The 23598-nt window shown below is 35.8% G+C and overlaps 1 protein-coding gene across 1 annotated transcript in view; it reads left to right on the forward strand.

Annotated features, from left to right (window-relative positions):
• The window catches only part of GBE1 (1,4-alpha-glucan branching enzyme 1), a 293919-nt gene that overhangs the window by 129403 nt on the left and 140918 nt on the right, over nucleotides 1–23598 (forward strand). The window contains exons 4-7 of the mRNA XM_004280432.4: nucleotides 10322–10447; nucleotides 11306–11441; nucleotides 13943–14033; nucleotides 22887–23096. Of these exons, the coding sequence (XP_004280480.1) occupies nucleotides 10322–10447; nucleotides 11306–11441; nucleotides 13943–14033; nucleotides 22887–23096 (563 nt within the window). The remainder of the gene's footprint in view (nucleotides 1–10321; nucleotides 10448–11305; nucleotides 11442–13942; nucleotides 14034–22886; nucleotides 23097–23598) is intronic.

Raw genomic sequence — 23598 nt, forward strand, 5'->3', positions numbered from 1 at the left:
AAAAAAAAAAAGTCTCATGCATATATATATATATATATATATATATATGTGTGTGTGTGTGTGTGTGTGTGTGTGTGTGTGTGTGTCTGTATGTAACATATATACATACACATATATATTATATATAATATTTATTTTATGAAATATATATGTACATATTTGAAAACAGTGAACCATAGGTCACTGCACCTCAGCACATGGTTATTCTCTGAGCCTTATGCAGAAGTCAGGTGGGTAATTCCCTGACCTGTGTGCTTTATTGACTGCACTGTCAGAGAAGTTTCCCTGCTTCTCCAGAGAGCTTGTCACACTTGGAGATCACCAAGTTCATTTGCTGTTCTGTGCCTTCGCTATCTACGTAAGATGGAAATATCTATGTTTAATAATTTAAATACACTTCAGCTACGAAGGTTTAAAGTAAATAGCTCTATTGTGAAGACTCCTATTATTTACCACTACTTCTTCCCATCGTCACTATCAGTTAACAAGAAATTATCCAAATGCATATGTTGAGTTTCATATCTCACATGTAGTCATATTCTATTTCCCATTATACTGTCTGCCTAATCAATTTCTCATATGATGTGTGTACTATGTGTTTCCTAATTCATACATACCTATTTGTAGTTCTTCCCCTAATACCACCTGCACCTGGAGAAATATGTGACGTTTGTGGAAGAAAAGAGTGATAGTGTTGCACTCTGTATTATGAAACCTTAATTTATAAAGAATATTTAAGTGTAACTCTGAATTCTTTTCATTATTAACTGTTTTCTTTATTTAATAGTTGTCAATTATATTCTTAGAGATAATCTCAATGTATATTAAATATATAATTACATGTTTTCACAAAAGATCTTATGATTTTTTAGAATTATATATTCTGTATCTAGTTCCTGGAATTTCTCTACATTTCCCTTAAGGGGTAAATTATTTCTCCCCAGCCCTCACATTTTATATTTTACTTCATTGCAATGGCACTTAGAGTGATTGCTTAAGAATCATATTCTTTTTTTCAAATGATTCAATTTATCACCATATGGACTTTTATAATTATACCTAATGAAATATTTTAAAGAGAGTTTTAACTCATCTTATGATAGTACCTCTCCCATCTAGCGCTTCTAAAAATACTTTTTAAGATTTTTTTTGTTGGTGTTATACCAGATCATAACTCTATTTACTTAATAGAATTCTAGCCTTCACTGCACATGGATGAGTCTCTTTGAAGCACACTTCTTCAGTAATGAAAACTCACTGATTTTTCCCCCTTTTCATAGCTTTTTTCTTTTATTACTATATTGATCTTCCAATATCTTGGAAGTTTAAATCCTATATTTTTATATCATGTGTAATTCATCTGTTTTCTCATCTAAGACACCTAATCAATCTTTACCTGATTACAACATTTCAGCATTGTTCCTATTCTTTTCACTTAGGAGTAGTTATTCTCACTTGCTCAGGGATATCATTTTCAGTGCCTGCGTCCTAAATCTCACATAATCCCTTTGGATTTTGTCTTTTTGTAGTGACCTCACTTTATAAGATTTTTGTTCAGGTAATGTACTTGAAATGCAGCAAACACTTTATCAGTTCTACTTAGTTGTTTCTTTATTTCATTAAAGATTTTCCTCAGTCAAAAGACAGAAACAGAAAAAATATTATAGTTTTAATACTTCTTAACTAGACTAGAAGGTTGGGGAACTGGGATGGAACCCTATGGGAGTAATACTGCTTTTTATAGGTACAGGAGCATCTGTCTCTCTAAATCATTCTAAATAAGGACCTGCTTTTAGAAGAAGCAGCTACTGATCTTCATTTATTTCTTTTTGGCAATATTCTGCAGTTTTTTCTCTCCCTTGTGTAAGTATTACAGAAGTGAATGTTTATATCTCTGTAATTCTAATTGTTGTTAAATCAGGAGTAAAGTAGCCATGAGTACTATACCTCAAAATTAATCTCTTTTTATTCCATACATTGGTGTCCTTTATGCAAAACTTTGATATAATTTGGTATGATACTTTTTGTCATGTTACAAATTTATTTTTCATAGCTAGTATACTTAATCTTTTCTTGTAAGGAAAGTTTTTTTTCTTTAATTAGTGGCTTCGTTTTTGTTAGTGAAATCCTTTAACTCTTCCTAATCAAGCTGTTGTTATAGGATTTAACCTTGGAAAATTTCTTATTAAAGAAAAAAAAAACCTGAATTGTGATGGCATGTTTTAAAATAAGAAATTTTATACAAAGCAAAAATAATGGGAGCCAGTGAAAATTCATCAATAGGTTATTTTTTTTTTCATCAATAGGTTATTGCTTTTGAAGTTCAACTGATTTGTTTCTTTTCTTCATCAAGCTACTAGCAAGGATATTGCCTTTTCTTTCTCTTCTTTTGGATAGTGTCCAGTATCCAAAGAGCTTAGGGGGCTTAATCTAATCACTTAATCTCTTTTTCACTTCCCTCAATCCCTGAACGTTGTAGATGTAAAGGACATCACCAGGATGTGACAACTTTTTATGATAACTTTATATGCACATGGCTTGTGTCAGGTTGTTTGTTTAATTGAAAATTATGAAGTAGATTATGAAACAAAGATGGAGACCTCCAAAATGTATGAACTTTAATATCTAGAAAAAATTAAACGAAATTTAAAAATTTTCAAGAGACAGAGTAATTTTATTTGGTTACTATAGCAGGCTCAATATCTAAATAATGGTAATGTCAGTTATAGCTCATATATAACCCCAGTTTATATAATTTTACCGATCAATTATATGTAGTTTTAAGAAAGTATATCCACAAAGTGGTCATTCGTATATCAGGACCTTATTATTATTAGAAAACTGCCATGATACTTTTATTGGTTTCTTGGTTTTCTTTTCTCATTACTTGAAATATAAACTCAAGTTCACAATGAAATAAATAGCCTTTTAATATCAGATAGTGTTTCTGATATTCCTAATTAGAAAATGCAGAATGAAAAATTAGTATTATTATTGACAACTGATCATCTATTTATTTAAATAGCCCCATCTCTGTTTTTTAAAATTAATTTTTATTGGAGTTTAGTTGTTTTGCAATGTTGTGTTAGTTTCTGCTGTGAAGCAAAGTGAATCAGCTATATGTATACATATATCCCCTCTTTTTTGGATTTCCTTCCCATTTACGTCACCACAGAGCACTGCATATAGTTTCCTGTGCAATACAGTGGGTTCTCATTAGTTATCAATTTTATACATAGTAGTGTATATATGTCAATCCCATTCTCCCAGTTCATCCCACCTCCCTTTCCCCACTGGTAGCCATACATCCATTCTCTACGTCTATGTCTATTTCTGCTTTGCAAATAAGTTCATCTGTATCGTTTTTCTAGATTCTACATATAAGTGATATTATACAATGTTTGTTTTTCTCTTTCTGACTTACTTCACTCTGTATGACAGTCTCCAGGTCTGTTCACGTCTCTGCAAATTGCACAAGTTTGTTCCTTTTTATGGCTGAGTAATATTCCATTGTATATATGTACCACATCTTCTTTATCCATTCTTCTGCTGATGGACATCAGGTATTAGGTAGAAAAAATAGCTCCTTAGCTTCTCCTTATGGAAAATTTAGAACTTTTATTTGCATCATGTAAAGACTGACTCTTTTTTGTTCAACCCCTGAAAATAATTACATGACAGTAGGCTAGCAGTAAAAACTGCGTATTACAAATTCACTTTTTTGAAGGCCCTCCTATCAGTTCTGAAGCTCAGCAACGTTTATTCTGAATGAGTTTGCTTTTCCTGAGAATTGTCAAGGACTTACTTTGTTTAATGAAGGTCACTGAAATGCATTGGTATATGTTGGTCTACTTTTTGGGAGTAGGAAGTTAATAAGAGATAAAATGTGTTATTTAGACTACTCATTAAGATAACTTTTTCAACTCTTTCTGACACTGACAAGATTTAACTAAATTTAAGTACATTACATTTTATTCTTAGAAGAGTGATTGCCTCCATTTTTTTCTTTATTTCTATATCGTTTCCTATGGTGGTTGCACAGATTTGGTGTCTTTTAAACAACAGAAATTTTTTCTGTCGCAGTTTTAGAAGCCAGAAGTTAAAAATCAGTATCACTGGGCTGAAATCAAGGTGTTGGCAGAAACATACTCCATCTGGGGAGAATCTATTCCTTTCTATTTCCAGCTTCTGGTGGCTGCTGACATTCCTTGGCTAGTGTCTGCATCACTCTGGTCTTTGCCTCTTTGGTTACATTGCTTTTTTCTCTCCTGTCTATGTGTAGATTATCCCTCAGCCTCCTTCTTATAAGGATATATGTGATTGCCCTCCTGGAAAATCTGAACAATCTTTCCATTTTAAGATCTTTACTTTAATTACATCTGCAAAGACCCATTTTTTGCTATATAAATTATCATTCACAGATTCTAGAGACGTAGGATATGAACATATGAAATGAGAGGCCATTTTTCAGCCTCTCAAAATGATAAAGAGATTCTTTCTTAAGTAACCTTACTGAATCTTAAAATTGGCCCAAGCAAGGATAACAAACAAACAAAACTGAAAAAAATTTATACTCGTACGTCCTATTTTTTTTTTTTAATTTTTAAATTTTTTTGGCTGTGCTGTGTAATGCGAGATCTTAGTTCCCCCTGCAGTGGAAGCATGGAGTCCTAACCACTGGACCACCAGCGAATTCCCTATGTCCTTTTTTTTGGTTTTGTTTTGTTTTTTGCGGTACGTGGGCCTCTCACTGCTGTGACCTCTCCCGTTGTGGAGCACAGGCTCTGGACGCGCAGTCTCAGTGGCCATGGCTCATGCGCCCAGCCGCTCCGCGGCATGTGGGATCTTCCCGGACCGGGGCACGAACCCGTGTCCCCTGCATCGGCAGGTGGACTCTCAACCACTGCGCCACCAGGAAAGCCCTATGTTCTAGTTTTTAACAAAGGTTAGTCATAAAATTTTAGTTGAATTAAAATGAGATTTAAGAACTTCTTTTTAAATTATATTAAGGTATTTTAAAGTTTTAATATTTATATCTATGCATTAAAAATAATGTTTATGCTATGTTAATTGTAAATATTAAAAGCACATATTTATTTCTTCAGGATTCTGGTCATTGGTAGAACCATCAGATTCTCCTCTGGAATATCACTTATTTTTCTACTTAATTATAAACTTGTGATTACTTTTTCTAATGCTCTGTTTTATTTTTGTCCCACTCACTTCTAAAAATTACTTAAAAGTATTATATGTTCTATACGTATGTATTTCTTTCTCTATATACACACACGTATTTTTTGTCACATTTTAAACACACACAACAGAATACTGATATTTAGCGTTGCATGTTGGTATGACTGTACCCATTGTTTAAAAAATATGTATATAATATCAATTATATATTTTACATATTATATACTTATATACATATTACATATAGTATCAATTACGTTAGATATTATTATATAAATTAGAGGTAATTTAAAGGAGGAGGATATAACATTGCTTCATAAATTAGAAATCACTTTTATTGCTTATTTATTTTGACCTGTACCCTACTAAATAGTTATCTTTATTAATAATTTTTTTCCTTCATAGCATGTTGTTGTGATTTTGGTAGTATAATCTGGGCAAATCAAATTATATTTTTCAATATCTGTGCCTTTTCTTTTCATCTTCTACACGTTCAGTCTTGAAACCCAGAGTTACATGCAATACCATTTTCCAGAGTATCCTACCACTCTAACCAGCTGAACACATCCACTATTTTCATATAAAATTGTTGGCCACCTGAGGAGCATCTTATCTCAGTGATTTTTTGGTCCAAAGGAACAATAGTCTTTGACAAGAACCATTTCAAAAGATATTCCTAGATTGAATGAATATACACGCACAAACAAAATTTTTTAGGTCTTCACTATTTTACCAAACTGTTTCTTATATTGTATATTTGAGTTTTAAATGTCATTTTCTAAATAAAATTTGACTTCATACAGTTCACTAAGTCAATTTGACTTTTGCACAGGTAGAGGTTTATTTTATTCACTTCTTTATTTAATTTAATAATGTCTTTTGATGTTAACCTCCCATAAGTCAAAGAGATAATTTGGCTCATTAGAAAAGGAGCCTAATGACATTTTTACCATGTTATAAAATGTTACACAAATTATCAATTTGCCCTACAAAAGTTCGTCATGATATTATTTTCATTAGTATATTTCTTTAAAGTGATTTTATATATATTTTTTATTGGAGTGATATGTGGTGATATTAATATACTTTTTAGTTTTTTTGGCCGCACGACTTGTGGGATCTGAGTTCCCTTACCAGGTATTGAACCTGAGCCTTCAGCAGTGAAAGCATGGAGTCCTAACCACTGGACCACCAGGGAATTCCCTAATATACTTTTTAAAGTTTTATGTTTAACACTGTGTCAATATATTTAAAGTGTATGTATATACACACATATATATGGAACTTGGTAGCACAGGTCCACAAATATGTACACAATTGTATAATTCATCTATTTGCAATCCTTATCAGAATACTTATTTTTTCTGATTTATAGAAGCTCTACAAGTGAAATGAATTGATAACAATATAGAAAGATACAACTGGAAAATAAAAGCTATTAATAATTTCTCTATCCATAGGCAACCATTTGTATATATGTACATTAGGAAGATGCAATACATTCTTTTTTATAACTTGAAAGAATTTTCTTGCAACCTTCAATATAATTCAGTGGTATAATTGTTAACAAGCATACACTATTCAGTCATTCACTTTTTGCTAATAAAAGTAACACTAAGATTAATAGATAAGAATATAGTTCTTTGGGCACTTCTCTGATTATTTCTACAGGGCAAACATCTATAATTAGAATTGCTGAGTCATTGAGAATTACTTTTTTTTGAATTTTTAATCATATTGCCAAATTGCTATTTAGAATGTTCATACTATTTTATACTCATACTAGTAGTGTATGAGACTTTCAGTTTGCTAGTACCAAGTGAATTCTTCTACCCATCAGCTATTAGACTTACTATCATTGAAACATCAATCAAGCTAGAGCTTTCTTTTCAATTTGCTATATAACATGTTCTATTTTGAGGTTGTAAATTAAATGATATAAAGTTTTATCTAAAAAATCTGAATCTGAACTCAAGAGAGCACAAATTCAGTAAATACACTCATCTCTCCCCTTTCTCCCCCCTAAAACGTTTCAGGAGCAAAATTTAGTCTAGAAGGTTATATTTTTTACTCATTGGAAGGTCTCTCAAGTTTGGGTTATTTAGATTTACTATAATACTCTTATTTGTTATCACAGCAACTTAGGAACAGTAAATCAAAGGTGAGGTAAGGTGGGTACTGTTGGCAAGTGTGTTTATTAGTAAAATCTAAACTGCTATAGCAAAAATACATTCAAAATTCAGGAGCCTAAAGAATAGAGAAGTGAATTTACCATTTATGTAATGATTACAGTGAAGTGTTCTAGATGTGGTGGGAAGCTTTGTTTTACGTATCATTCAAGGATCCAGGCTCTGATTTTATTGCTAAGAAAAAAGGAAGGAATTAGATAATTAAAAGTTTCCACCCCAAGAAGCAAAATTAATAAAAATGATGAACAAAAATGTCTAATATAAAACACTAATAGAAATGAAGAAATAGAACTTTTGGTAACAAAAATATTGAAGTCATTCAAAATGAGTAAGTCATCCATTGTCAGGTGTAGGATTTGATTTTGCCGTACCTTCAAGCTCATAAGTTAACCTGTTACTGTTTCGTGGATTCTGGCAGAAAACACAGGACTCCTGAGTCAGAGATAAATGACTTTATTACTCATGGCACAGGATGTGCATCATACTTGCATTAGTTCCCCTTGCTTTCTAAGTCTTATAGGGGTGACACTATAGGGTCTAGATGGATGCTATGCACACAGCTAATTTGCCTCATAGGTGAGGAGTATTTACCTTGGGGAATGATTTCTTTTATAGCAAGCAGTAAGGAAAGCTGTCCATTGTCTTCAAGGGAGACATTATCTCATTCCTCAGGGTTGCTTGCTACAATCACAACTCTGAGAAATGGCCTCTGTCATCGGTAGGACCTTATATTCTTGCTGTACCCAGCAAAACATGTAGGAGTGAGAAAGACCCATAGAAGGACTGTTCCTTCCAACTTCCATCACTCAGTACCCTCTGAAGACATTCATGTGTACAGCAAGATAAATAAGTTAATGTTCCAAAGAATGTGGAAATTATATTCAGCATAAGGAAATTCTTCATGTTCTTTGCTTAAAGTTTCAAATATGCTCTCTGCCAGCAGACACCTTGAAAAATACTTATTGGTTCATGATCATCCTTTGGAGGGGTTGTAGAGCCATTTGCAAACGAGAAAAGATAGGTGGATGGATTAGGCAGGGTGCTATCCATTGAAAACTGATTTCTGGTATTTTATTTCCCCATTACCTGTCCTGGGTTGATGAGTGAATAAAAAGCCTTTTCTCAAATATATTACTGTGTGTATTATACTAGAAAGTTATGTGACTTAAGGGACATATTTTGGGGGATAAAATACTCCGGGACTGGGTTGATCCTATTCATTCATGTTTTGTGATTACTATTTGAATAATAGAAACACTTAGTTGTGATGGGCTTTAATAAGTGGGAGGCACAACTAAGGAGATAGAATTGAGCTCATGTAAGCTAGATGTTCCTTTTCACCACTCACCTGTCCCCTCCTCCTTAAATCATGATTTATTCTTTTTCTGTATATGAAGGAAGTGCCATTAAAGCCTGTTAAGAAAAAGGAAGTGAGTATCAGAAGCTCTGCTTAGCTTTTGGTTCTGCCAGTTGGTGACTTTGGGACTTCTGGCTACTCACTTAATATTTGGTCTCTGGGGGCTTCCCTGGTGGCTCAGTGGTTGAGAGTCCGCCTGCCGATGCAGGGGACACGCGTTCGTGTCCCGGTCCGGGAAGATCCCACATGCCGCGGAGCGGCTGGGCCCATGAGCCATGGCCGCTGAGCCTGCGCGTCCGGAGCCTGTGCTCCGCAGCGCGAGAGGCCACAGCAGTGAGAGGCCCGCGTACAGCAAAAAAAAAGAATTCTCTGGAATCAAGTGAGATATGACTATGAAAGCCCTTTCTAAACTATAAAACATTCTACAAATATTTAATGACCAAGAATTATGCATACTTGAGCTTTTCTCTATTAAAGGAGACCAAAGAATATATTCTTTCTCAATGCTGAGAGCATATTGATCATTCAGCATTCAGATCAGCTACTGATCTGAACATTTTTTGTCACACTCTACCTACTCTTAGAAGGTTTAATTAATTAAAAAAAAAAACTTTAAAAAGCTATACCTGGAAGCTCTGTTCACTATTTAACCATGCTGATAAATTCAAAGCCCTCTATTCAGTACTAAGTCTAAACTGGTGGATTCCGTAAAAGTTGCCTTTGCATTTTTTTTTTTTTTTTTTTTTGCGGTACGCGGGCCTCTCACTGTTGTGGCCTCTCCCGCTGCGGAGCACAGGCTCCGGACGCGCAGGCTCAGCGGCCCTGGCTCACGGGCCCAGCCGCTCCGCAGCATGTGGGATCTTCCCGGACCGGGGCACGAACCCATGTCCACTGCATCGGCAGGCGGACTGTCAACCACTGCGCCACCAGGGAAGCCCTGCATTTTTATTGTTATTTTTTATACTGATAGCAATAGTGATACTATTGGCAAATATAGGAACAAATGGTTCAAAAGGAAAATGTTTGGTTTCATATGGTAAAGCATACTTGGAATAAGGTGTAGAAGAAATTGAGAAGTGGAAAATGTTTGTAGGGTAGTGTGTGTGTTTGTGTGTATTATAATACAATTATTAGTCAAAACCCATGTTATCATTAATTGCTATGAAAAGGAAAAGGAAGAGATGGTGATATAACTTATGACTTTTTAAAAAATATACCAGGATCACTTCCTTCTGTTGATTGATTTATTGATGGTAGCTTCCAATAATATTCATGTCTTTTTCCTATCTACTGTATGCTTACTTTAATTAACTACTATAATGGTTGGTTGGCAATGATGAAAATTGCCAGAGAATCATAAAATATTCAAGCTGGAAATGACTTTAGGGATCATATACCATGGCAGATGAGGAGAGCAAGGTCCATAGAATTTAAACATCCTTAAGGTCGCACATCTGGAAGGCAGTTTCGGTTCTTAATTCATTCCTCCTTTTCTTACTTGTCACAGTGCTCATAGAGTATCATGCGTTATCTTAGAGTTTTGAAAGTATTTTAAGGCAATAATATCTTGTTCTCTTTTTAGGTTGTTATTAGGAGTAAAAGTGGAGAGATCTTGTATCGTATTTCACCGTGGGCGAAGTATGTGACTCGTGACAGTGATAATGTGAATTATGATTGGATACACTGGGATCCAGAACACCCATATAAAGTGAGAACAACAACTCTTTAAATAAATGCATGTTCCAATATTTCTAGGAAAATTAATTTTTACTTTTATAACTTTTATTGTAATGTTCAACTTCTCTCTTCACCACCGGTTTAATATTTTACATCATAATGTACTCATTTGCTATATATATATATATATATATATATATATATATATATATATGTCCATCATCTGTAGCCAATAAAATATAAAAGTGAGTTTTTGTTTTATCGTGTGTTTCTGAAGTTGTGGGCGGGGGAAGAACACTAAATCTCTATGTACTGACCTATAAGGGATACTGATTTTTAAAAATTTTAACTACAATTTCTGATTAATCAAAGACTCTCCAGTGGTGTAATATTTCTCACTGTCATGGACTTGAAGCAGGATCAGTGTCCTTAGGAACAACGAATAGTCAAGACATCTCATGAATGTATTAATCAGGGTACTTTTTTAAGCCTATCTTATTGATAAGACTTATAGGTATCTTGGAGCTCACTTTTCTGTCCTTTAAGTTATCGAAGCTTGTTGATAAATGCTTTGCATTTAATAATTATGTATGCATTTCACAGTTCTTATGTTTTCTCTAAGACTTAGGCTCAAAATACATCTTCACTCAGTGATAAGGCATGAGCCATCGCATGACTACTCTTTTCAAATAGGTCTATTACCATGATCCTAAAAAGGATTTTTTTTTCAAAAGAAAGTTTAATGGAGGCAGCCAGTGCCTTTTATATGTGAAAGTAGTTTCAAAGTGTTTGACTGAGTTAATTCATCATTTCATTTAACATGCTTAATCTGTTAGTGTCATAGCTGCATTTTTGGCTTAATTCTATATGTAATTTTAATATTCTGTAGTTTAAGCATTCCAAACCAAAGAAGCCAAGAGGTCTACGAATTTATGAATCTCATGTGGGAATTTCTTCCTATGAAGGAAAAATAGCTTCTTATAAACATTTTACATGCAATATACTACCAAGAATCAAAGACCTTGGTAAGTAATAACTCTGATTTTTATTCAGATAAAATTTTAATGAGTCTGTTCTCTTACTAGAGAAGCTAATTACAAGTGTCTCTTTTATTGTGTTAAGAGATTAAATATGTAATAGAAATGCATGTTATTTTAGGCTTCTCAAATTGCCCTGTAATAGTGATAGCATAGAAAAGAGAAATGGAATAAGATAGAACATAAGAATTCAAGATATTATTCCAATTTCAATTTTAATGTGAAATGATGGCTTCCAAAATTATAGATAAATATGTAAGCATAATTACTTTTCTACAGGAGAGTTTTGTTTTGTTTTTTTTTTTGCGGTACGTGGGCCTCTCACTGTTATGGCCTCTCCAGTTGTGGAGCACAGGCTCCGGACGTGCAGGCTCAGGGGCCATGGCTCACGGGCCCAGCCGCTCCGCGGCATGTGGGATCTTCCCAGACCAGGGCACGAACGCGTGTCTCCTGCATCGGCAGGCGGACTCTCAACCACTGCACCACCAGGGAAGCCCTACAGGAGAGAATTCTTATCAATTTAAGTGGTCATTGGTTATAGCCTGTTCATTTTAGTCTGTTAGGGAGAAATATCTTACATTTGTGAGGTGACTAGAACTCATTTTGTTTCAGAGTCATTGTATATATAGCTCCTGTCTGGATGACTTATTAGACAGATATTTGTGATGCATCTTTCTGTGTGAGTCACATTGGTCTAGGTGTTTGTATTGGACTCTAATGACACAAACCCTGTCTTCATGGGAACAAGCAGGAGAGTGAATAGTGTACTGCTGAATTATTGATTCAGAATGCTTTAGATCTGTTATTTTCTTTTTATAGGTAATGCTTTTTATCATTTCTCAGCATATTAGCACCTGCTACAGTGGCTAGGCAGGAAGATAAACTACATTTAATTAGTCTGCTTCTGGTAGGCAGTCCACATTTTGGCTAGAGGAAAAGTTTCTCATGGTTGAAATTTTTAGTTATATAGGGATCTTGATTACCTGAGATGGTGAGGTCAGTTTCCAGAAACCAAAATTAATTAAATGTTTGGATAATTTAATATAAATTATATTTAATAAATATTATATTAATATTGTTATACTTGAGATGGTCTCTCATTTCATACTGTAATAAATTGTTTATTACCTGGATCTTGCGGAAGTTTCAGCAGAACAAGGATTTTCTTATTCATCTTTGTGTTTGAATTACCTAGCCCAGTACTCTGACCATAAGTAAGTTTAGGAATGGTTAATGACATAAAATGTATAATAAAAGCTATAAATTGTTACTTGGTCAGAAGAATAATATTGATTACATAATAGAGAAATAAACTACAAACTCTGTATTTTGTGACTAAGTATTATACTTGGTTTATATTATTGAGCAGTAGTTTATATACATATTTCTACCAGGCCTGATAGAGTTAATTTGTTTCTTTTTTTAATAGTAAAGCCAACAGTAATAACTTTTCAACAGATTCTGAATCATGGAGTTTATGTTATCCTTTAAACTTACAAATCCTCAGTTCTGAACGTGAATCGTAATTGTTCCAATATTAATTATGTACTAAAATATGTGCACAAGAAATTATATTGACATGAATTAGACTTTGAGAACAGAATAGGAATATTTTCTTTGCATGTTGCAGAAGGCAATTAAATCATTTTTGAAAATTTTACTGTATTTTACTTTGAAGAAAATGATTTTTTTAGTTTTTTAAAAGACCAAAGTTTCTTCTACTCTGATTATTTGCTTACATTAAAAACACATTAATAAATATATTTGTGTTAAGGATTTTTAAAAATACATACCTATCTTTTTGAGTCAGTTCATTTGAGTCAATTTATTTAGTGTTAAAGCAAAACATTTTCAGATAGAGAAAGGAAGGAGGTATGTGGGTGTACGTGTGTGTGTGTATACGTGTGTGTGTGTGTGCAAGCACGCACACATGTGTGCCCATGAATGACTGTGGAGTAATTTTATAGGTCCTAGAAACAGTGGAAAATGGAAGCATTAATGCTGGCTTTATAAAAGCTACCTTGTAGAAAAATGGATTCAGTGGTATGGCATATCTTATGTTAGAAAAAAGAGAAATATAAAGAAAAAGGTGAAATTAAAAGTACATGGCCTCCAATCAGTTACTTTTATTTGGCTTTCACAATCTTCGATATGAATATTACAAGTGCAACTGAAGTTTAGCATATGCAGATTGCCATCTTTAATATTCTAAAGCCAAATTAAGTATATTTGCATATCACTTATTACTTATTAAAATGAAGACATTTCAAATAGCTAGACTATAACCCTCAAGAACTAACTGTCTGATTTTATGTTAGAAGGTCAGACAAGCAAAGATGTTAAAGTAGTAGAACTTTTCAAAATGACCAAATCTTCTAGATTATATGTAAAATGTAATGCCTTTTGAACAGAGTGCTGTGTTTATATATTGTTTTCATTACTTTTTAAAAATGTGGCTCTTAATCTCTATTTGACCTTTGCTTATACAGGATACAATTGCATTCAGATGATGGCGATCATGGAACATGCTTACTATGCCAGTTTTGGTTACCAAATCACAAGCTTCTTTGCAGCTTCAAGGTAAAATGAAAGAAATTATATCCATTCTTGTTTGAACAAAACATTTAAAAAATGAAATGAATTTCTATATTTTGTGTGATGTCTTATAACCTATTTTAGGGTTAACAGAGCTAATAGAAGCTGAGCATTTTCTTTTATTAAGATCATAGACTCTCATCTCATCAAGCCTTAGAGCCTGGCCTGATTTAACATTGCTTTTCACAAAATGATTTCTGGTACAGAATATCCAGTTAGCCTGCTGAAATTGTGATATGTTCGGAGGCCTAAGCTTCAGTCAGAAAATCCTGACTTATGGAAGCCATTATTGCTAGGGCTCATATCCTTTTCTGGAAAGAGATTGACTTATATAGGAAGGTAACTGAGGAGACCCTTGGTGGGATATATACTACCCACGGAAGGACTGTCCTTCTTCCCAGGGTGAAATCCAAGGAATATTGCTCTCTGGGCAGAAAGACATCAAGGGGTCCTATGCAGAGAGGTACTGACCCGAATAACCATAAGTTGAACAAGTCCAACATTGTCTCTGCCACATGGAGCTTACAGGGTGGTGGCATACAGACATAAATCCAATAATCATACATATTATGATTTCCACATGTAATAAAAGCTAAGAAGAAGATGGCAGATTTCTCCAATAACATAGAATCAGGGGTCTAATCAGTTTAGATTAGATCTGAACTGATGTTACAACTGAGATCTAAAACATGATTAAGAGATAAACAGTTTTCAAATCTAAAAAAAAGAGTTACCTGGGGGGAGGAGTGAAGTGGGAGTAGGTAGATAGCATTCCAGACATACAGAAAAGATACTGGTCCCTTCACCTGTTTCTCTTCATAGGACTTCTCCTTGAACGAGTCATCTGTCCTTGCTGTCTCTAATTCCTCCACTCCTCTTCTTTCCTGAACTCATTCCAAGTACACGCTCCACCACTTTGCTGAAACTGCTCCTGTCTAGGATACTGTTGCCCTCTGCATTGTAAAGTCAATCATCAGTTCTTAGCTTACTTGTCAGCAGCATTTGGCACAATTGATTACTCCTACCTTCTTGTAACTTTTTTCTTCTCTTAGCTTTCAGAATATTAAACTTTCCTATTGTTTTTCTCACATGTTTTGTTGCTTCTTCTTTACTTCATTTGCTCTTTCTCACCAATAAAGATGGGCCATTCCAGTGTTCAGCCCTTGGCTTCATTCCTTCCTGTATCTATATGAAGGACCTTTAAGGTCTCATCCATTCTGATGACTCAAATACACTCTTTTTTATTTTGAATTTTATTTTATTTATTTTTTTATACAGCAGGTTCTTATTAGTTATCCATTTTATACATATTAGTGTATATATGTCAATCCCAATTGCCCAATTAATCACACCACCCCGCTGGCTGCTTTCCCCCCTTGGTGTCCATACGTTTGTTCTCTACATCTGTGTCTCAATATCTGCCCTGCAAACCAGTTCATCTGTACCATTTTTTAAGTTCCACATGTGTGCGTTAATATACTATATTTGTTTTTCTCTTTCTGACTTACTTCACTATGTATGACAGTCTCTAGATGCACCCACGTCTCTACAAATGACCCAATTTCGTTCCTTTTTATGGCTGAGTAATATTCCATTGTATATATGTACCACATCTTCTTTATCCATTCGTCTGTCGATGGGCATTTAGGTTGCTTCCGTGACCTGGCTATTGTAAAGAGTGCTGCAGTGAACATTGGGGTGCATGTGTCTTTTTGAATTATGGTTTTCTCTGGATATATGCCCAGTAGTGGGATTGCTGGGTCATATGGTAATGCTATTTTTTGCTTTTTAAGGAACCTCCATACTGTTCTCCATAGTGGTTGTATCAAGTTACATTCCCACCAACAGTGTAAGAGGGTTCCCTTTTCTCCACACCCTCTCCAGCATTTGTTGTTTGTAGATTTTCTGATGATGCCCATTCTAACTGGTGTGAGGTGATACCTCATTGTAGTTTTGATTTGCATGTCTCTAATGATTCATGATGTTGAGCAGCTTTTCATGTGCTTCTTGGCCATCTGTATGTCTTCTTTGAAGAAATGTCTATTTAGGTCTTCTGCCCATTTTTTGATTGGGTTGTTTGTTTTTTTAATACTTAGCTGCATGAGCTGTTTATGTATTTTGGAGATTAAATGTTTGTCTGTTGATTCGTTTGCAAATATTTTCTCCCATTCTGAGGGTTGTCTTTTCATCTTGTTTATACTTTCCTTTGCTGTGCAAAAGCTTTTAACTTTCATTATGTCCCATTTGTTTATTTTTGTTTTTATTTCCATTACTCTAGGAGGTGGATCAAAAAAGATCTTGCTGTGATTTATGTCAAAGAGTGTTCTTCCTATGTTTTCCTCTAAGAGTTTTATAGTGTCTGGTTTTACATTTAGGTCTCTAATCCATTTTTTATTTTATTTTATTTATTTATTTTTTTTGTGGTACGTGGGCCTCTCACTGATTTGGCCTCTCCCGTTGCGGAGCACAGGCTCCAGACGCGCAGGCCCAGCGGCCATGGCTCACGGGCCCAGCCGCTCCACGGCACGCGGGATCCTCCCGGACCAGGACACAAACCCATGTCCCCTGCATCAGCAGGCAGACTCTCAACCACTGTGCCACCAGGGAAGCCCTCTAATCCATTTTGAGTTTATTTTTGTGTATGGTGTTAGGGAGTGTTCTAATTTCATTCTTTTACATGTAGCTATCCAGTTTCCCAGCATGACTTACTGAAGGGACTGTCTTTTCTCCATTGTATATCCTTGCCTCCTTTGTCATAGATTAGTTGACCATAGTTGCCTGGGTTCATCTCTGGGCTTTCTATCCCATTCCATTGATCTATATTTCTTTTTTTGTGCCAGTACCATATTGTCTTGATTACTGTAAATTTGTAGTGTAGTCTGAAGTCAGGGAGTCTGATTCCTCCAAGACTGCTTTGGCTATTTGGGGTCTTTTGTGTCTCCATACAAGTTTTAAGATTTTTTGTTCTAGTTCTGTAAAAAATGCCAGTGGTAATTCGATAGGGATTGCATTGAATCTGTAGATTACTTTGGGTAGTATAGTGATTTTCACAATATTGATTCTTCAAATCCAAGAACATGGTGTATCTCTCCATCTGTTTGTATCATCTTTAATTTCTTTCATCAGTGTCTTATAGTTTTCTAAGTACAGGCCTTTTACTACCTTAGGTAGGTTTATTCCTAGGTATTTTATTCTTTTTCTTGCAATGGCAAATGGGAGTGTTTCCTTAATTTCTATTTCAGATTTTTCATCATTAGTGTATAGGAATGGAAGATATTTCTGTGCATTAATTTTGTATCCTGCAGCTTTACCAAATTTATTGATTAGCTCTAGTAGTTTCCTGGTGGTATCTTTAGGATTCTTCATGTATAGTATCATGTCATGGGCAAACAGTGACAGTTTTACTTCTTCTTTTCCAATTTGTATTCCTTTTATTTCTTTGTCTTCTCTGATTACCATGGCTAGGACTTCCAAAACTATGTTGAAAAATAGTGGTGAGAGTGGACATCCTTGTTTGCTCCTGATCTTAGAAGAAATGCTCTCAGTTGTTCACCATTGAGAATGATGTTTGCTGTGGGTTTGTCATATATGGCCTTTATTATGTTGAGGTTCCCTCTGTGCCCACTTTCTGGAGAGTTTTTATCATAAATGGGTGTTGAATTTTGTCAAGAGCTTTTCCTGCATCGATTGAAATGATCATATGGTTTTTATTTTTCAATTTGTTAATATGGTGTATCACATTGATTGATTGTGTATATTGAAGAATCCTTGCATCCCTGGGATAAATCCCACTTGATCATGGTGTATGATCCTTTTAATGTATTGTTGGATCCAGTTTGCTAGTATTTTCTTGAGGATTTTTGCATCTATATTCATCAGTGATATTGTTCTGTAATTTTCTATTTTTGTGGTATCTTTGTCTGGTTTTGGTATCAGGGTGATAGTGGCCTCATAGAATGAGTTTGGGAGTGTTCCTTCCTCTGCAATTTTTTGGAAGAGTTTGAGAAGGATAGGTGTTAGCTCTTCTCTCTGTTTGGTAGAATTCACCTGTGAAGCCATCTGGTCCTGGACTTGTGTTTGTTTGAAGATTTTTAATCACAGTTTCAATTTCATTACTTGTGATTGGTCTGTTCATATTTTCTGTTTCTTCCTGGTTCAGTCTGGGAATATTATACCTTTCTAAGAATTTGTCCATTTCTTCCAGGTTGTCCATTTTATTGGCATAGAGTTGCTTGTAGTAGTCTCTTATGATTCTTTTGTATTTCTGCGGTGTCTGTTGTAACTTCTCCTTTTTCATTTCTAATTTCGTTGATTTGTGCCCTCTCCCTCTTTTTCTTGATGAATCTGGCAAATGGTTTATCTTTTTTTTTTTTTATCTTCTCAAAGAGCCAGCTTTTAGTTTTATTGATATTTGCTATTGTTTTCATTGTTTCTATTTCGTTTATTTCTGCTCTGATCTTTATGATTTCTTTCCTTCTGCTAACTTTGGGTTTTGTTTGTTCTTCTTCGTCTAGTTCCTTTAGGTGTAAGGTTAGATTGTTCATTTGAGATTTTTCTTGTTTCTTGAGGTAGGCTTGTATTGCTGTAAACTGCCATCTTAGAACTGCTATTGCTGCATCCCATAGCTTTTGGGTCATCATGTTTTGTTGTCATTTGTCTCCTGTTATTTTTTGATTACCTCTTTGATTTCTTCAGTGATCTCTTGGTTATTTAGTAACCTATTGTTTAGTCTCCATGTGTTTGTGTTTTTTACGTTTTTTTCTCTGTAATTTATTTCTAATCTCATAGCGTTGTGGTCAGAAAAAATGCTTGATCTGATTTCAATTTTCTTAAATTTACTGAGGCTTGATTTGTGACCCAAGATGTGATCTGTCCTGGAGAACGTTCTGTGTACACTTGAATAGAAAGTGTAACCTGCTGTTTTTGGATGGAATGTCGTATAAATATCAATTAAATCTATCTGGTCTATTGTATCATTTAAAGCTTGTGTTTCCTTATTAATTTTCTGTCTGGATGATCTGTTTATTGGTGTAAGAGAGGTGTTAAAATCCCCCACTATTGTGTTACTGTCGATTTCCTCTTTTATAGCTGTTAGCAGTTGCCTTATGTATTGAGGTGCTCCTATTTTGGGTGCATGTATATTTATAATTGTTATATCTTCTAATTGGATTGATCCCTTGATCATTATGTAGTGTCCTTCCTTGTCTCTTGTAACATCCTTTATTTTAAAGTCTATTTTATTTGATATGAGTATTGCTACTCTAGCTTTCTTTTGATTTCCATTTGTATGGAATATGTTTTTCCATCCCCTCACTTTCAGTCTGTATGTATCCCTAGGTTTGAAGTGGGTCTCTTGTAGACAGCATATATATGGGTCTTGTTTTTGGATCCATTCAGCGAGCCTGTGGCCTTTGGTTGGAGCATTTAATCCATTCACATTTAAGGTAATCATTGATATGTATGTTCCTATGACCATTTTCTTAATTGTTTTGGGTTTGTTTTTTTAGGTCCTTTTCTTCCTTTACCACTTAGAGAAGTTCCTTTTGCATTTGCTGTAGAGCTGGTTTGGTGGTGCTGAATACTCTTAGCTTTTGCTTCGCTGTAAAGGTTTTGATTTCTCCATTGAATCTGAATGAGATTCTTGCTGGGTAGAGTAATCTTGATTGTAGGTTCTTCCCTTCCATCACTTTCAATATGTCATGCCACTCCCTTCTGACTTGTAGAGTTTCTGCTGAGAAATCAGCTGTTAATAACTTTATGGGAGTTTCCTTGTGTGTTATTTGTCTTTTTTCCCTTGCTGCTTTCAATAATTTTTCTTTGTCTTTAATTTTTGCCAATTTGACTACTATGTTTCTCAGCGTGTTTCTCCTTGGTTTATCCTGTATGGGACTGTCTGCACTTCCTGGAGTTGAGTGGCTATTTCCTTTCCCATGTTAGGGAAGTTTTCAACTATAATCTCTTCAAATATCTTCTCGGGTCCCTTCTCTCTCTCTTCTCCCTCTGGACCCCTATAATGCGAATATTGTTGTGTTTAATTTTGTCCCAGAGGTCCTTAAGCTGTCTTCATTTCTTTTCATTCTTTTTTCTTTATTCTGTTCTGCAGCAGTGAATTCCACCTTTCTGTCTTCCAGGTCACTTATCTTTTCTTCTGCCTCAGTTATTCTGCTACTGATTCCTTCCAGTGTATTTTTTCATTTCAGTTATTGTATTGTTCATCCCTGTTGGTTTGTTCTTTAATTCTTCTAGGTCTTTGTTAAACATTTCTTGCATCTTCTCAATCTTTGCCTCCGTTCTTTTTCCGAGGTCCTGGATAATCTTCACTATCATTAGTTTGAATTGTTTTTCTAGAAGGTTACCTATCTCCACTGCAGTTAGTTGCTTTTCTGGGGTTTTATCTTGTTCCTTCATCTGGTACATAGCCCTCTGCCTTTTCATCTTGTCTCTCTTTCTGTGAATGTGGTTTTTGTTCCAGAGGCTGCGGGATTGTAGTTCTTCTTGCTTCTGCTCTCTGCCCTCTGTTGGATTAGGCTATCTAACAGGCTTGTGCATGTTTCCTGATGGGAAGGACTGGTGGTGGGTAGAGCTGGCTGTTGTTCTGGTGGTCAGAGCTCAGTAAAACTTTAATTGGCTTGTCTGCTGATGGGTGGAGCTGGTTTCCCTCCCTGTTCTTTGTTTGGCCTGAGGCGACCCAACACTGGAGCCTACCCGGGCTCTTTGGTGGGGCTAATGGTGGACTCTGGGAGGGCTCACACCAAGGAGTACTTCCCAGAATTTCTGTTGCCTGTGTCCTTGTCCTCATGGTGAGCCACAGCCACCCTCTGCCTCTGCAGGAGACCCTCTAACACTAGCAGGTAGGTCTGGTTTAGTGTCCTATGGGGTCACTGTTCCTTCCCCTGGGTCCCAACGTGCACACTACTTTGTGTGTGCCCTCCAGGAGTGGAGTCTCTGTTTTCCCCATTCCTGTTGAAGTCCTGCAGTCCAATCCTGCTAGCCTTCAAAGTCTGATCCTCTAGGAATTCCTCCTCCCATTGCTGCACCCCCAGGTTGGGAAGCCTGACATGGGGCTCAGAACCTTTACCCCAGTGGGTGGACTTCTGTGGTATACGTGTCATCCAGTTTGTGAGTCACCCACCCAGCAGTTATGGGAATTGATTTTATTTGGATTGCACCCCTCCTACCATCTCATTGTGGCTTCTCCTTTGTCTTTGAATGTGGCATATCTTTTTTGGTGTGTTCCAGTATCTTCCTGTTAATAATTGTTCAGCAGTTAGTTGTGATTCTGGTGCTCTTGCAAGAGGGAGTGAGAGCACATCCTTGTATTCCACCATCTTGAACCAGTCTCCTCAAATACACTTTATATGCCAACTGCCAAATTTAGTTTTCCAGTCCTCACCTCTGTTGTGAACTCCAAACAGTGCCTATTTGAGGTTGGGGTATGTAATACATATCTCATTCTTAACCTGTTCCAGATTAAATATCTGATCTTATCTTCTAACCTTCTTCTCTTGCTATCTTCACTAACATAATAAATGACATCTCCATCTTCCAATTGTTTAAGCCATCTGCCTTATACTTGACTTTTCCCTTTATGTCCCCACCCCTATACTCTAGCTATCAGAAAACCTAGCCACTGGTAACTTCAAAATATATCCCCAATCTGGCTGCTTCAACTGCTACCACCATGGTCCAAGTTGCTGTTTCTCACCTGCATTATTTCATTAGGTCTGTAACTGGTCACTCTATTCTCTTGTCCTCCTTCCCTAGCTTTCTCCCCCCCACACATGTGGACCACTTTCTGCACAGTATGTAAAGTCATCTTTTTAAAATGAAAGTCAGATCATGTCACTCTCTTGCTCAGAACTCTGATGATTCCCTGTCCCTTTCGGAATAAAAGCCAAATGCCTTACATTGATCCATGAGGCCACATGTGATCTGGTTCTTGGCCAACTCTCTGAGCTCATCTCTTTCTTGATTATTCCACTCCAGCCACACTAGAGTATTTGCTCGCTGCTCCATGGAATCTGCTATCAGGAGCCCCACTGCATACTAAGCACTGTACTGTAGCGTGGGAAACTAGATGGTCAGAGCCCCTGCCCTCAAGGGACATATAGTCTAGTGAGGAAGAGAGATAGTAAACAATTCATCACAAGGGTGATTTTTTATTTAAAAGCAAAAGTTGATGCTATGGAAGACTGCAGTATTGAGATTTTTATATAGGTTACGAAAGGCCTTCCTCTTGGGAGTGATTTTTGTTTCCTATTTCACGCTGACTAGAAAACTGTTTTTAACACAAACCCACGTGCATGTGAGCTGCCCATCTTTCCGGCTTGGGTGGTGACAGGACCCGCTGGTACTTGAGCCATTCCAATCTGGGAATAAGTAAGTACAGGAGAAATGGCCTCAATTAAGGCACCAAGGATATTCAAAGAAGTATTCTAAGAGCCCCCACAATCCCAACCATGCATGCTTAAAGGGATGGCCAGGTATGTGGACAGGAATGACCATACCCCTCAAACTAGCTAGGCTTGGCGATGGAAATCAGAAGCTCTGAGTATAGAGAAGCGGAATTTTACTATCTACCTACTCAAAATGTGAATTTTCATTGTGCTATAAATCTACAATTAACAGCCAGATTTATTTTTTTATTGAATGCTTTTAAAAATGCCTAATAACAACTATTAAGCAACTTTGATTTATATCTAAGTATTATATCATACTACATTTGTACGTTTGAAGTATCTAGTACTGTGCTGGTAAAACAATTGATTCTCAGTAAATGATTGGCTGTTTGGTTTAAATATGATGTGATCTTGTTTTTGCTGTCTCTTTTACCTTAAGCCGTTTTGGAACGCCTGAAGAGCTGAAAGAACTGGTGGACACAGCTCACTCAATGGGTATTACAGTCCTCTTAGATGTGGTACATAGCCATGCCTCAAAAAATTCAGAAGATGGATTGAATATGTTTGATGGGACAGAGTCCTGTTACTTTCATTACGGACCTAGAGGGAATCATAATCTTTGGGATAGTCGATTGTTTGCCTACTCCAGGTACGTACATAGAATATGGAAATGTCTTATTTGTTTAAAAAATAATTCAAGGGGGCTTCCCTGGTGGCACAGTGGTTGAGAGTCTGCCTGCCGATGCAGGGGACATGGGTTCGTGCCCCGGTCTGGGAGGATCCCACATGCCGTGGAGTGGCTAGGCCCGTGAGCCATGGCTGCTGAGCCTGCGCATCCGGAGCCTGTGCTCCGCAACGGGAGAGGCCACAACAGTGAGAGGCCTGCGTACGGCAAAAAAATAAAAAATAATAATAATTCAAGGAATTTTACTAAATTCATTGTATGTATACTCTCTCACTGGTATTTAATTTCTTAATTTTTTAAAAAAATTTATGAGAAATGTTTAACATACTAATAGAATTTACCTTGTTTTGATTAGCACATGTATTAATGGTAAGTTGCACTAAATTTCGGTTTTACAAATCATATGCTATTTAACATATATTGGTTATATTGCCCCTTAAAAGGTTAATGTGAATAATTTTTTGAT

Source organism: Orcinus orca, chromosome 5, assembly GCF_937001465.1.
Source record: "Orcinus orca chromosome 5, mOrcOrc1.1, whole genome shotgun sequence".
NCBI lineage: Eukaryota > Metazoa > Chordata > Mammalia > Artiodactyla > Delphinidae > Orcinus > Orcinus orca.